At 38.2% G+C, this 13,960-nt stretch overlaps 1 protein-coding gene across 1 annotated transcript in view; it reads right to left on the bottom strand.

Moving 5' to 3' along the window:
- LOC147015054 (uncharacterized) overlaps positions 1–13,960 on the bottom strand; it is a 122,689-nt gene that overhangs the window by 73,535 nt on the left and 35,194 nt on the right. Inside the window, exon 11 of the mRNA XM_085849413.1 lies at positions 9,272–9,471. Within this exon, the coding sequence (XP_085705539.1) occupies positions 9,272–9,471 (200 nt within the window). The remainder of the gene's footprint in view (positions 1–9,271; positions 9,472–13,960) is intronic.

Below are 13,960 nucleotides of genomic sequence, written 5' to 3'. Positions count from 1 at the left end.
TATCAATTCTATTGACCCTGTTTTTACCATTCCACCCTCTGTAATCTGTCCTAAATGTCTTATTTTAGCGTTTGCTAAGCTTTGCTATGCAGTTTTTGGCGACAAACACAGTAAAGCAGTTGTTACCGGCATGGCGAACTGGTGTGCATGTAGCCTTGTTTTTCGTCTCTTCGAGGTCTCTCCAATGTAGTGGGCTGCACAGTTGCTGCAGTATATTTTATAAATGACAGACGATTTGTCCTCCCGATTCAATCGGTCTTTTGGTAGCATGATCCTGCGTTTAATGGTAGCTTCAGGTCTATGTGTGATGCCGACGTCAAATGGGACGAACAGGCGAGTGGTAGCTTCTGATACATTTGTCACGTATGGAAGGGCAAGCCAGAACTTTGGTTTGGGTTGCGTAGACTCGACGTTTATCCTACTCCGCATACACTTTTATGTATACTGTTGGGGTAATGTGTGTATAGTGTTGGGGTAACCTTTTGAACGGAACAATATATATATATATATATATATATATATATATATATATATATATATATATATATATATATATATATATATATATATATATATATATATATATATATATATATATATATATATATATATATATATATATATATATATATATATATATATATATATATATATATATATATATATATATATATATATATATATACATATATACATATATATATATATATATATATATATATATATATATATATATATATATATATATATATATATATATATATATATATATATATATACATATATACATATATATATATATATATATATATATATATATATATATATATATATATATATGTATATATATATGTATATATATATATGTATATATATGTATATATATATATATATATGTATATATATATATATATGTATATATGTATATACATACATATATATATACATATATACATATATACATATATATATATACATATATATATACATATATATATATATATATATATATATATATATATATATACATATACATATATACATATATATATACATATATATATATATATACATATATACATATATACATATATATATATACATATATATATATATATATATATATATATATATATATATATATATATATATATATATATATATATATATATATATATATATATATATATATATATATATATATATATATATATATATATATATATATATATATATATATATATATATATATATATATATATATATATATATATATATATATATATACATATATATATATATATATATATATATATATATATATATATATATATATATATATATATATATATGTATATATATATATGTATATGTATATATATATATATATATATATATATGTATATATATATATATATATATATATATATACATATACATATATATATATATACATATATATATATATATATATATATATACATATATATATATATATATATATACATATATATACATATATATACATATATATATATATATATATATATATATATATATATATATATATATATATATATATATATATATATATATATACATATATACATATATATATATATATATATATATATATATATATATATATATACATACACATATATATATATATATATATATATATATATATATATATATACATATATATACATATATACACACATATATACATATATATATATATATATATATATATATATATATATATATATTAGATGATGGGCTTGAGTGAGAGCTTGAAATGTGAGACTTTTAAAACTTTTGTCCCAGTAATCGATCTTATTTTATCTTCAAGTATGGTGCCTGAGATACAAATTCTTTCTACTGTTCACAATATATATATATATATATATATATATATATATATATATATATATATATATATATATATATATATATATATATATATATATATATATTTCTAGCCACTGACTAACTGATATTAAAGATCGGTGACTTCCAGGTGATGTAGAAAGCTAAATTTTGTGTGCCGATGGACATCGAAGCTTGTACACCGAAAAAAAAAAAATCACAGAATCGGACAACATCCAGAAATGAAAATACAAATGCATGAAAAAAAAAAGTGAAAATAAATAAATTAAAAATCAAATGCAGGTGAGCAACCCGAGATAATAGGGACACACGGTTCATATGCTTACTCAATGTGTAAGCACAACCCTTTAGTAATATAAAGCTCTTTCTCACCACTGACTGACTGACTCACTGGCCATCCATCCATCAGAACCATACTCTGCACAGAGCATCATTGCTGCCAAAGAAGTTTATTTTCTTTGTATATAATGTCGAGGCATGTATGAGAGTGAACACACAGAACGTACAACAAGAGGAGCAGGTAAGAGGGGCAGGAGAGGGAAGGACAAAACAGTGGAGAACACAGACATGATGAGATCTGTGGAAGGGAGAGGGATGGAGCGGGGTACACAGGGTGAACAAGATGTACACCACAGGGACTTTCAGGTCCTTACATGACAGAGACTTTCACGAAGGAAAGCAGGGAATTTGAAGGAGGTGGGTTTGGGGTGGATTAACAGGAGTAGAAAAGATCAAGGTTTTGAATGGGGGAAGATATGAGATGGTGGTGAACAGCTGTTTTGAAGACCTGGAGGGAGGAGTGGGAGTTTGTTCCAAAGTGTGGAAAAAGAGGAATGAAAGTGAAGGTGAGCAGTGATTCTTGATTTTTGGTCGTTTCACCAGAAGGGTTTGCTGGCAGACCTTGAGCAACCTGCAGAAATATGGGGGGGGGGAGTCATATAGCAGACAGAGCATGAGGGGTGAGACCGGAGAGGAGACAGTAGAAAAGACTGCCAACCTGCCTGCAGTGAGAGTGAGAGATCCAAAGACTCAGCCTTATCGCAGGAGATACCAATGATCCCATATGCCTTGGTTTCCACAGCGTGAAGCCGAGAAAGGTGGGAGGCAGGAGCACCAGCCCAGTGGGGAGAGCAGTACTCCATCAGGCTGCAGAAGAAAGCTTTGTATGTGGACAGCAGCTCAGGTGTTCCAAGGAATGACTTTATATGACGGAGGATGCCCAGTTGGTGACTGACTTTTGAGGTAAGCTTGGTAATGTGGCTTTCCCAGGAAAATCATGGTAGATCGTGAGACACAGAATCCTTTCAGAAAGACATCGTAAGGGTGCGAGATTTGACAGGATTGAAAGGCATGTTCCACGTGTTGGATGAGCTTGTGGTTTTACCCAGATCTGCAGAGAGTGAAGAGGCTGCTGCTTGCCGGTCTGAGGGATGACATATGGTACGGCAGAGGGTGGAGTTATCAGCAAAGCGATAAAGAGGATTTTCCAGGGAATCTGAGAGCTCAATGATGAAAACCAGAAAAGGCACAGGGCCACAAACACTGCCTTGAGGAACTCCAGCCTGGCTGGGAAGAGGAGATGAGAGAATTTCATTAAGAGCCACGTGTTGATTGCGACAGGAGAGGAAGTCTGCGAGCCATGAGTGAAGATGGCATTGGCTACCATAGGAAGAGCGTTTGGTGAGCAGGGCAGGGTGCCAGAGCAAAGTGAAAGCACACGATATGTCTGGGGATATGGCTCTGATTTCATGTCTGGCATTGAGGATCTCCATCCATTTGTTGGGAGAGCAGAAGCAGCATATCCAGGGTAGAGTGACCTGGTTTGAATCTAAAATGACGATCAGAAATCAAGCCATCAGAGAAGAGGAAGGATTTAATGTCTGAAGTAATGATGGCTTCCACAAACTTGCTGATGATTGGGAGAAGGCTGATTGGTCTGTAGTTGCAGGAATCTGTTTTTGCACCTGTTTTATGCAGAGCAGTTATGTTTGCTGATTTCCAAGCAGATGGCAGATGATCTTGAGCAAATGAGAGGGTGAATAGAACAGAGAGAGGGTGAGCAAGAGCAGAGGAGCAGGTTTTTAGGGCACATGGGCTCATGTCGTCTGGATCGGTTGCAGAATGAGAGTCGACGTTTGACAGCAAGCTCTCTACTTTGTCAGAAGAAAAGGATAGAGCGCAGGAGCAGCTGGGTGTGACGAGGTAAGGTGTGTACAGAAAGCAATGGGTTTGGGACACAAGATTTTGATGCAAACACCGAGTTTAGGCATTCAGCCTTTTCACTTGCAGTCTCAGTAGTGCGGCCATTTGAGATAAGGGAGGGGATGGAGGCGGTACAGACACCAGAAACAGACTTAACGAGACACCACCAGGATTTGGAGGAGGGAGACAGGTTTGAGACTTCAGACTTGAGCTTAGAAAGACGTTGTTTTCTGGCTCTCCTGAGGGTAGATACACATTTGTTCCGAGCTTTATGGAAGGAACTGAGATTGCATTCAGTTGGATTTGCTTTCCATGAAGTGAAGGCAAGTTGTTTCAGGACAAATGCCTCACTACAGGCTTCAGTGTACCATGGGCGGGAGGAAGGGTATGACAACTGAAGACGAGAGGGGATAAATCTGTGCATGAGGGAGAGCAAGTTTCTTTGAAAGAATTCCCAGGATGAGTTGATGTCAGAGAAAATAGAGATGGGAGACCAGTCTAGAAGTTTTATGGCTGCTTGAAGTCTCTGCCAGTCGGCCTTAGTGAAATTCCAGACTCGACGGCACTGAGGTGGTTTTCTAATAACAGCCAGAGAGATATCTACTTCAACATGTGGTCAGATGAACTATTTGGAGCAGATGAAGAATAGTAGAGATTTCCAGGGAAAATTGGTCAAAATCAGATCGAGATGAGATGGAGTACCGTTGTTTGAGATGCAGATTGGGAAGTTGAGAGATTTTGTCAGTTCCAATGAGTCGCAGAAGTCTTTTGCTGAAGTGCCATGGAAGGTGAGAGAGGTACCCACACCCAGCCAACTGGCATGATGACAATTGAAGTCACCACACATGAGGAAGAGAGAGTTGGGATGAGAGGATAGATGTTGGTTCATATTTTTGGAGAGCGAGATGTAAATGGAGTCGTCACTGTTTGGTGAACGGTACAACACACATATAAACATGAGGTGAGAGTGGAGGGGAAGCCGTAGCCCGAGGTATTCCTGGAGGTGTGGAGGGGGGGGTGCAGGCAGTGCGTGGAGAGTGAGGAATAGAGTCTTTGATGAAGAGAGCAACTCCTCCACCAGGACGAGGATCAGGTCTGTCATACCGGAAGAGAGAGCAACCAGGGAGAGATACTTGGGAGTCAGAGATGTCTTGAAGGAGGAAAGTTTCTGTTAATAAGCAGATTATGTCTTGTTTGTCAGTGGCAACCTGAATGTAAAGATCTGTCAGGTTTGAGCGAAGGCCCCGGATGTTTGAAGTCCACACTGTTAAGGAAGAGGGAGAGGAGGAGGCTTTGGGTGCAGGGGGAGGGGAGGGAATGGGGAGGAAATGGGGAGGGAGTTAAGGAGAGCTGTTGAAAAAGTGTGGGGGATTGCAGAAGAGAAAGGGGAGAGGTTCAGATGAGGAGGAGGAAGGGGTTGGTGGTGATGGGATGAGGTACAGTGGGGAGTAATAAGAGAGGGGAGGAGGGCAGTTGAAGATTGGAGGAGGTGGAGTGATGAGATGGAAGACGGAGCCCGGGGAAGGAGGCAGCTCGGGGGCTGTGAGGGGGGGCAACTTTGAGAAGGGAGTGTGAGGAGAGAGTTAAAGGAGAAGGGTGAGGGGGGAGTTTTTGAGAAAAGTGAGAGGCAAGCTTGGAGGGGGAAGAGCGTGAAGGTTGCTTTGAGAGGAAGGGGTGAAAGGGAGGGTTGAGAGGGAAGCTTTGAGAGGGAGAGGAGACGATAAGAGTTCCCTGGATGAGTTGATGTCAGAGAAAATAGAGATGGGAGACCAGTCTAGAAGTTTTATGGCTGCTTGAAGTATCTGCCAGTCAGCCTTAGTGAAATTCCAGACTCGTGAAAGACATGGCCAAGGTGCAGGAGGGTGATATGGAAGAGGTGGGGAGAGGGGAAGGATGAGACTTATTTGTGGTATGGTGAAGAAGGGAGTGGACAGAAGGGGGTACAAGAGTTGAGGAGTTGGGAAGAGGAGGCGGTGTGATGAAAGGAAGGAAGGAGCATGTTTGTGGTGTTGAGGAGTGTACTGATTGAGAGAGTGAGATATCTGTTAGGTTAGAATGGAGCCCACAGATGTTAGAACACCATATACTTTGGGCCAACAGAGGAGGAGCTGATACTGAAGTAGAAGACAGTGAAGAGGTGCTAAGAGCAGAGGTAGGATGATGGGCAAGATGGGAGGGTCAGGAGAGGGGATAAAAGGTGAGGGGTTAGGAGGAGGTAGATTTAAGGAGGTGGGATTAATTGGCACTGAAGTTGGAAATGAATGATGATTGATGGAACACGAACATGCATTGCAAATTTGGATTTTGAAATTTTTTAATCAGACATGTGATTAAAGACATTACGTGAGGGATGCAATGAATTAGAATTAAGAGAATGGAGAAAAGAAACGTTGTAACAGTGGGACTTTTTAGACACGGGATGAAGGAAGATCGAATTGAAAAGTCTTTTGAAGAAGAAAAAGAACAGTGAATGATGATACAATACTGAGAACCACACGTGTGAAAGAGGAAGTTGAAACATTTTAAGAGACCGTTTTTTAAAATTATTATTATTTTTTGATATAGATTGGTTAAGGTTAGGTAAAAGAAAGGTTTAAGAAAAATTGTGAAGGTGTTTGGTGAATTTGGATTGGCAAACACAGAAGGAAGTCGGTCGACGAAAGTAACAAGAAGAAGAAGAGGGGATAGAGAAACACGTGATTACGGGAGGTGTAAGGTTAGAAGTGAAAAGTTAAAAGAAAAAAATTTTAATTTCTTTTTAAAAATTAGGTAAGATTCGGTAAAGGAAAGGTTGAAAAAAAAGAATCGTAAGTTCTATGGTGAATGTGGGTTGGCTAAAATAGAAGGAAGATGGTTGGTCACCAGAAGAAGGAGAGAGAAGAGTCAGTAGAGGAAGTCACGTGGTTATGTGGGGAATTGGATAAGGAGGGAAAAGGGTATTTTTAATATTTTAAGACAAGAAACAGAGGGTATAGTTGGGAGGGATAGAGGGAGGGTGGTAGTAAAAGTGGAGAAAATAAGGACTGATGGTAATAGGGATAAAATACAAATAAACACGATCGTGCACATAGACAGGAAGATGGGTCGGCTTCAGGGAAACCTGATATGACAAGATCAATGAAAACTCACGAAATAGCAGAAATTTTGAAACAAAATCAAACTTGGAACACACAGTAAATATGGAAGTAACAAAATAAACAGTCAAAATGCAACAAACAATAACTGGAAACTTATCTTTGAGAAAGTCAGCAGAGACCCCTGAGAGAACCAACCGTCACCTCAAAAACCAGGACTCCTGAGCTATTGGACACAATCCTGGATGGACCACCACTCCAATGCAGGATAATCAAATGCCTCAATCATCTCAGCAAGCCGATACTCATTTTGCCAACCTCAGAAGGATGACAGGCTGAGTCAACCCCACCTGGTATTAATTCAACAGCGAAGTTGGGATTTGAACTCAGGACACAAGGATCCCAAGCCCACCACCCTCACCATTAAGCCAATACGAGCCATACTCACTGACTTACTGACTCATATTAAAGATTGGTACCTTCTGGGTGACGTCGCAAACTAAAATTTTGCGTACCGATGGACATCGAAGCTGGTACACCAGAAAAAAATTCACAGAATCGTTGAACAACATCCATAAATGGAAATATAAATAAATGGGGGACAATAAATGAAGATAAATAAATGAACAATCAAATGCAGGTGAGCATCCCAAGACAATGGGGAAGCATGGTTCATATGCTTACACAATGTGCAAGCACACCCCATTGGTATGTATATATATATATATATATATATATATATATATATATATATATATATATATATATATATATATATATGCATATATATCTCTTACTAACCACTGACTAACTCACTCACTCACTCACTAACTGATATTAGAGATCGGTACCCTTCTGGGTTAAGTAGAAAGCTGAAATTTTGCATGCCAATGGACATCGAAGTTGGTACACCGGAAAAATTCACAGAATCATTGGACAACATCTAAATGAAAATACAAATAAATGAAAAATCAAATGCATGGGAGCGACCCGAGACAATGGGGAAGTACGGTTCATATGCTTACACAATGTGTAAGTACACCCCGCTAATATGTATATATAAATATATATATATATATATATATATATATATATATGTATATATGTATCACTGTCTCTCACACACACACACACACACACACACACACACACACACACACACTCACACACACACACACACACACACACACACACACACACACACACACACACACACACTAATAAGTTTGTAGTTAGAGTGGTGTCTCCTTTAATGCACGTTACACACGGTACAAGACCACCTCTGTTCCATTCAAAAGCGACTATCTATACTTTTGAAGGTAGTTTTTGAATTTTTCAGTTGATCCTTGAAAAGTTTTCCTTTTCCAAGCCCCCCACCCCCAAATAGCTACGTATAATATGCTTTGCAAGTAGAGTGTGGTCTCCTCTTCAATTCCCACCTTTTTTACACTTTCTATGTTTGCCTGGAGATTCATTTGTGTTTGCTTCAGTGTGGAGCTCTGTTTCCTAGTGAGTTTGAGATATTCTTCCTCATTGAAGGTGCAAGTCCTTATTCTTTTCGGTGCACATTCTGGCTGCTCAGCGTTTCCGCACAGACATGGGTCTCACCCTTGCAGGGGTTGTGTCCCTTTATTGTCTTTTTCTAACTGTTTATAGTCTTCATTGGACATTTGTTGGTTACAACCCACCATATGGCTTTCCCCAAGGGGCCCTGGGGCCCCGGCTACTTGCCAGGGATCACCGATGTCATTCTGTGGAGGTGTGCCAAGATGGTAAATGTCCACAGGACTATGCACTTGCTCACTGGTCGTTTGCTGAAGATGACTCGTGGGATGCACGGACATCCCAAAATCAGTGATGCCTTTGTGTATTCAATCGTTTATAAACTATTGTTTGTAAAAAAACAACAACTTATATTGTGTTCGTTCTAAAATTGTTTCCAATATAAACAATAAGCCTTCCTGGTGTGAAAATGCAGAAATGATGACTCCAAATTTCAATCGAATGAGTTCCCTTTTGCTGTCCAAACTCGATGCGGTGTCCATTGAAAAGGGTTTATCAAAGGAATTTGTTTGATTCGGTTCAAATCCTTTATATATTACCTGAAGAGTTTTATCAAACCAACGGTTCTTCCCATTCTTTTGACTTCCTCCACCATGAAGCATCTGGGCCATTAGTTCCGTTTCACGTTCTTCTTTGTTATTCTTCCTCCATTCATTCTCCCTTTCCTCATTGGGTTCATCCAGGCAAAGAATGAAGGCAGATTGTTCAATGGCCTGGAGTGACGCTTGATTGTTTGAATCTATAAAAAAACATCAGAGTATAAAGAGGAACGTAGGTCACCAGTTGATTTGGTTTAATGCTCCTAAACATTCTTAATATTGAATACATTTAATTTCTGTTAGAAACATACTTAATTACCAAAACGTTATATACACGAGGGTGTGTGTGTGTGTGTGTGTGTGTGTGTGTGTGTGTGTGTGTGTGTGTGTGTGTGTGTGTGTGTGTGTGTAATTTATTTATTTTTACTCATATAATGACCATTTTCTTGTTCTAGGGGGTTGGTTCCAGCTGCACAGATGAAGGCATGCACACGCACAAACACACACACACACACACACACACACACACACACACACACACACACACACACACACACACACACACACACACACACACACACACACACACGTTAGTGAGATGTCTAAATCATTCCTTTATAACAAAATTTTGTAACGGGAGAAAATTAAAAACACATTTAAAAATATATTTTTCAAATTTAAATTGAACTTTCTCACAAACTGTTTTTTAAATAAGTGTTTTTCATGTTAAAAAAAAAAAAAAAAATAATAATAATAATAATAATAATAATAATAAAAAACACTTGCATGAGCAATCACATTCCTTTTTGTCCCTCAATGCTAATGCATGGGCCGAGCTTGTTCGCTCAGCATGGGCGAAGCCCCCATGCCTTTGAGTTAAATTAGTCCTGGCTTCGGTTTCACTCATGATTAAATGGGATGACCTGGCACCTTGCAAACACTGCGTTGCATCACAGACTGCACTATCCTCGAAGGAGAACATGTGGAGCCAGAGTTACTTGCATAAAGGATAGGTAGTCCATTGTAATAAATAACCCAAGAGAATTTATAAATTTGCACATCTTGATTCTTCACGCGGAATACAATGGCAAACCGTTTCATGTATCTCTTGCTGAGATTGCTTTGACAGCACCTACTCTTAAACTCCAGGACCTAAACACAGAGGTACACGATGTATAATTACACTATATCAGGACTGGCAGGTCACACACATGGTATGGAATAGGACCAGGGCTTCAACGGGGCTCGTGTGAGTTGCCATTGTTGGAAAGGTGGAAGGGTATTAGATACAAGCGGTGACTCTAAAGGTGGGTTGTTCTGTCAACCCTTAACTGGAGACCTATCATCTTACTTCCCATCATCAGCAAGGTCATGGAATCCATCATCGCAGTTGATATGAAATCCTTCCTTTTCTCCAACAACCTCATCTCTGATCACAAATTTGGTTTTAGATGAGTTCACTCCACCTTGGACATGCTGCTTCTAACTCACCAAACAATGGATGGATACCCTCAATGTCAGAAATTAGATCAGGACCATCTCTCTAGAAGTATCTGGAGCTTTTGATACAGTCTAGCATTCTGCCATGCTCTTCAAAATCTCTGCCTATGGCAGGAATTTTTTCATCTCCTCTCCCTGTCAAGGCTTAGTGTTCTGGGCCCAGTCCTATTGCTTTTCTTCATAAATGATCTCCTGACTCTTTGGAAAATCCCCTTTATTGATAAGTCAATGTGTGTGTGTGTGTGTGTGTGTGTGTGTGTGTGTGTGTGTGTGTGTGTGTGTGTGTGTGTGTGTGTGTGTGTGTGTGCATGCCACACTTTATTCTAAAGGGTTCCTGCTGCCATATAATGATAAAAAATGGTATAGTTGGAGAGAAAATAATCAATAATCGAGAGAACAAAAATTTGTGGACACTTAATCATAAAAAATGCCAGTTTTAAAAGTCAATTTTTCTGGAAAGGAAGAGGAAGAAGAAGAATCAGGAATGGAACTTTAATGGAGCAATTCAAGCTGTACAGGAACCCTCTAGAGGAACCCTTTAGAGTAAAGTGTGACGGACATGGAAGGGGACCACAAAATTATCTACCGATATAAAACCGTGTGTATTTATGGATTTGTCTGTCCTCTTTCATAAGGACAATTTAAGTAGATTTTTAAAGGCCAATCTATTAACATGACTGTGTGTTCACGACGGTGTATTTTTTCAGGATAAAAAAAAACTTGAAAAACATTTTTCATAAAGAGCAATTCCATCTATTCTATTGGAAATGTAGATTGTGACTTGCAATCAGGCCTCAAAAACAGTGTACCGAAACATAATTATTAAAATAATAAATACAAGGCACAGGGAGGTGAAATTCGCTGCACATGATGTGCAACACGTGCAGAGTAAAACGTGTGTTCATTTACATCTGTACGATGTCTAATAAATAAAGAAGACATAAGCACACCTGACACTAGGCCGAGGCTTCAGACTTTGGCATGCTCATGTGGCTGTACCGTCAAAATGAATCATCCCAGAAGATAAAGAAAATAGGGTCACATCTGTACATGTCGTGTTTTAAAATAACGCTTCTTGCTACGAAACATCATATCTTCTAGTCTCTTTGAATATTTCAAATAAAATAATTCCAACCCATTATTTTTGATGGCCTTTTATACGAGTCTATAACAATAATTATTGAAGCAATACAAAAATAAATAATTGTTGATGGCAGGGACACACAAAGAACCACAACCATGACAATAGTCGCAAAAACAACGACTACGTGTTATAAAGGATCCCTTTTTCATGTTTCACTTCATTTTACGTTCTCATTGATACTCACAAGTCGATATACAATATGTTTGTGAAGCACAACATGCTGTCTTTTGATTCAACCCATCAGCAAAGCAAAGGATAGGCACGCCTAGTTATTATATCATTCATGCAGCATTCCAGTATACACTCGCCATTCATTTGTGAGGGTAGATTTTACAACGAATGCTAATCTAGACATTTGGTGATTAGGGTTGGCTCAAATGGGGTTGTAAAAGAACTCTGACTCCATTGAGTAACCAATTGATAGAAGTTCCCCTATTCAGAGCATGATAGAGCACTATCACAACAGTCAACTGAACCCACAGAGTTTTATGACAAGTGAATGTGTTTACAAGCATACATTGCTGATTGATATTGGTTGGTACTTACGTTGGACATCATCAGCACCTTCTGTTTCTTTGGCAAATTCCAAGTCTGCTTTCCATGGACCCAACTGGCCACAAAACATATGTAGCTGTCCAAGCTCTTATAAGCTTTCATAGCCTCCTATGTGTAGTCGGAAGAAGTGTTTACTAGATAATTGTGTATATTGGTGTACTGTAGGTCAGGCAGCGGCTCCACATTAGCATGCTTCTCTCGGGGGATCAGCAGGTTTCCCCGCAAGCTGAAGGAATCTGTGGCCCCTGTAAATTCTGGAAACTTGTAATTTCTGGATATATGGGTTCCTGCTCTGAATAACCTCGATCACAATAATATCATTTATACCAAATAAATGACGAACAACATTAGATAAGCTCGAGCCATTTCCGGTTGCAGATATTTCTGCAGACATTTTGAGTGATCCCGATCCAGATCTGAATTGTTTACAATCTGGATGACTGACTAAATGGTGGACCCAACAGGTGGGACATCACCAGTTAACATCAGTGAGAAACCTCAATACATCAAACTTTAAAATTAAGTTAATAATTATAATTGATTAAATCGGCTGCAGTTATAAACATGGCAGGTTGTGGCCAAATTGGAACCCTGGTTAAATTCAAGATTCCTGCCTCAACTACTATCACTGGAAAGAAAATGGGAAACCTCCCAGTGTATTTCCTTGCCTACAAGACTACCTTGGCAGTCCCTGGCACTCTGGTAAGAGTACAGGATTAATCAAACCCATTGATCACAAAGGGATGCCGTTCACCAATTCAAAAATGGCGCAGCTTCAGACAGTAGCAATGTGCGATAGAGCTATTGTCATGAGGGTATCATGAGTAGAGCATCAGAAATCAGACTGATACGCAATGTATTAAGCATGGTTGCTTGGGGCACAAATTGGAGGCTGCAATTTCAAAATGATATGTCCTCCTTCATCATCCAATCCAGCTAAATGCAATGCATTCATATAAAATATCAGTCTATATTATTGCAAGCCAAGCTCTCAATCTTGTTATTTGAAGCATTCCATACTTCTACTTCCCCTCTGCCAATCTCACATCCCATACTTCCAGTGTTCCATGGAGGGGGAAGTAAAAAATTTCTCCAAACTCTGAAGGAATATTCCTGCAGTACAGGTGCTTATTATTTCCTCAGTAGTTTCCAGGCAGTAACACTCTTCCCAGCTATAGTTGAATTTCCTGATGCCATCAGAGTGGAAGTCATGTTTTTATCCCATGTATGTGAAGCGAAAAGTGAGGTAAGCAATTGGTTTATCTCCATCCATCCATCTGTCTTATCAATTTTTGATCGAGGAACAACTTATTCAAATCGAATGCTAGATTTTGAACACAAATGTGAACATGAATAGGAAGACAAGTCTTTTGTTTTGCAGTATTTTGTTTCTGAATTTGTCGTGATCACACATGCTCAGAGATGAGTAAGATAATATTTTTACTCTGTCTGCCTGACTGGCAGTCCAACACAATTGAAAACCATTCCAA

The sequence above is a fragment of the Eptatretus burgeri genome, chromosome 12 (assembly GCF_056783735.1).
Source record: "Eptatretus burgeri isolate ZD-2024b chromosome 12, Ebu_testis_v1, whole genome shotgun sequence".
Taxonomy (NCBI): Eukaryota; Metazoa; Chordata; class Myxini; order Myxiniformes; family Myxinidae; genus Eptatretus; species Eptatretus burgeri.
This window is presented reverse-complemented; position numbering and strand designations above follow the sequence as displayed.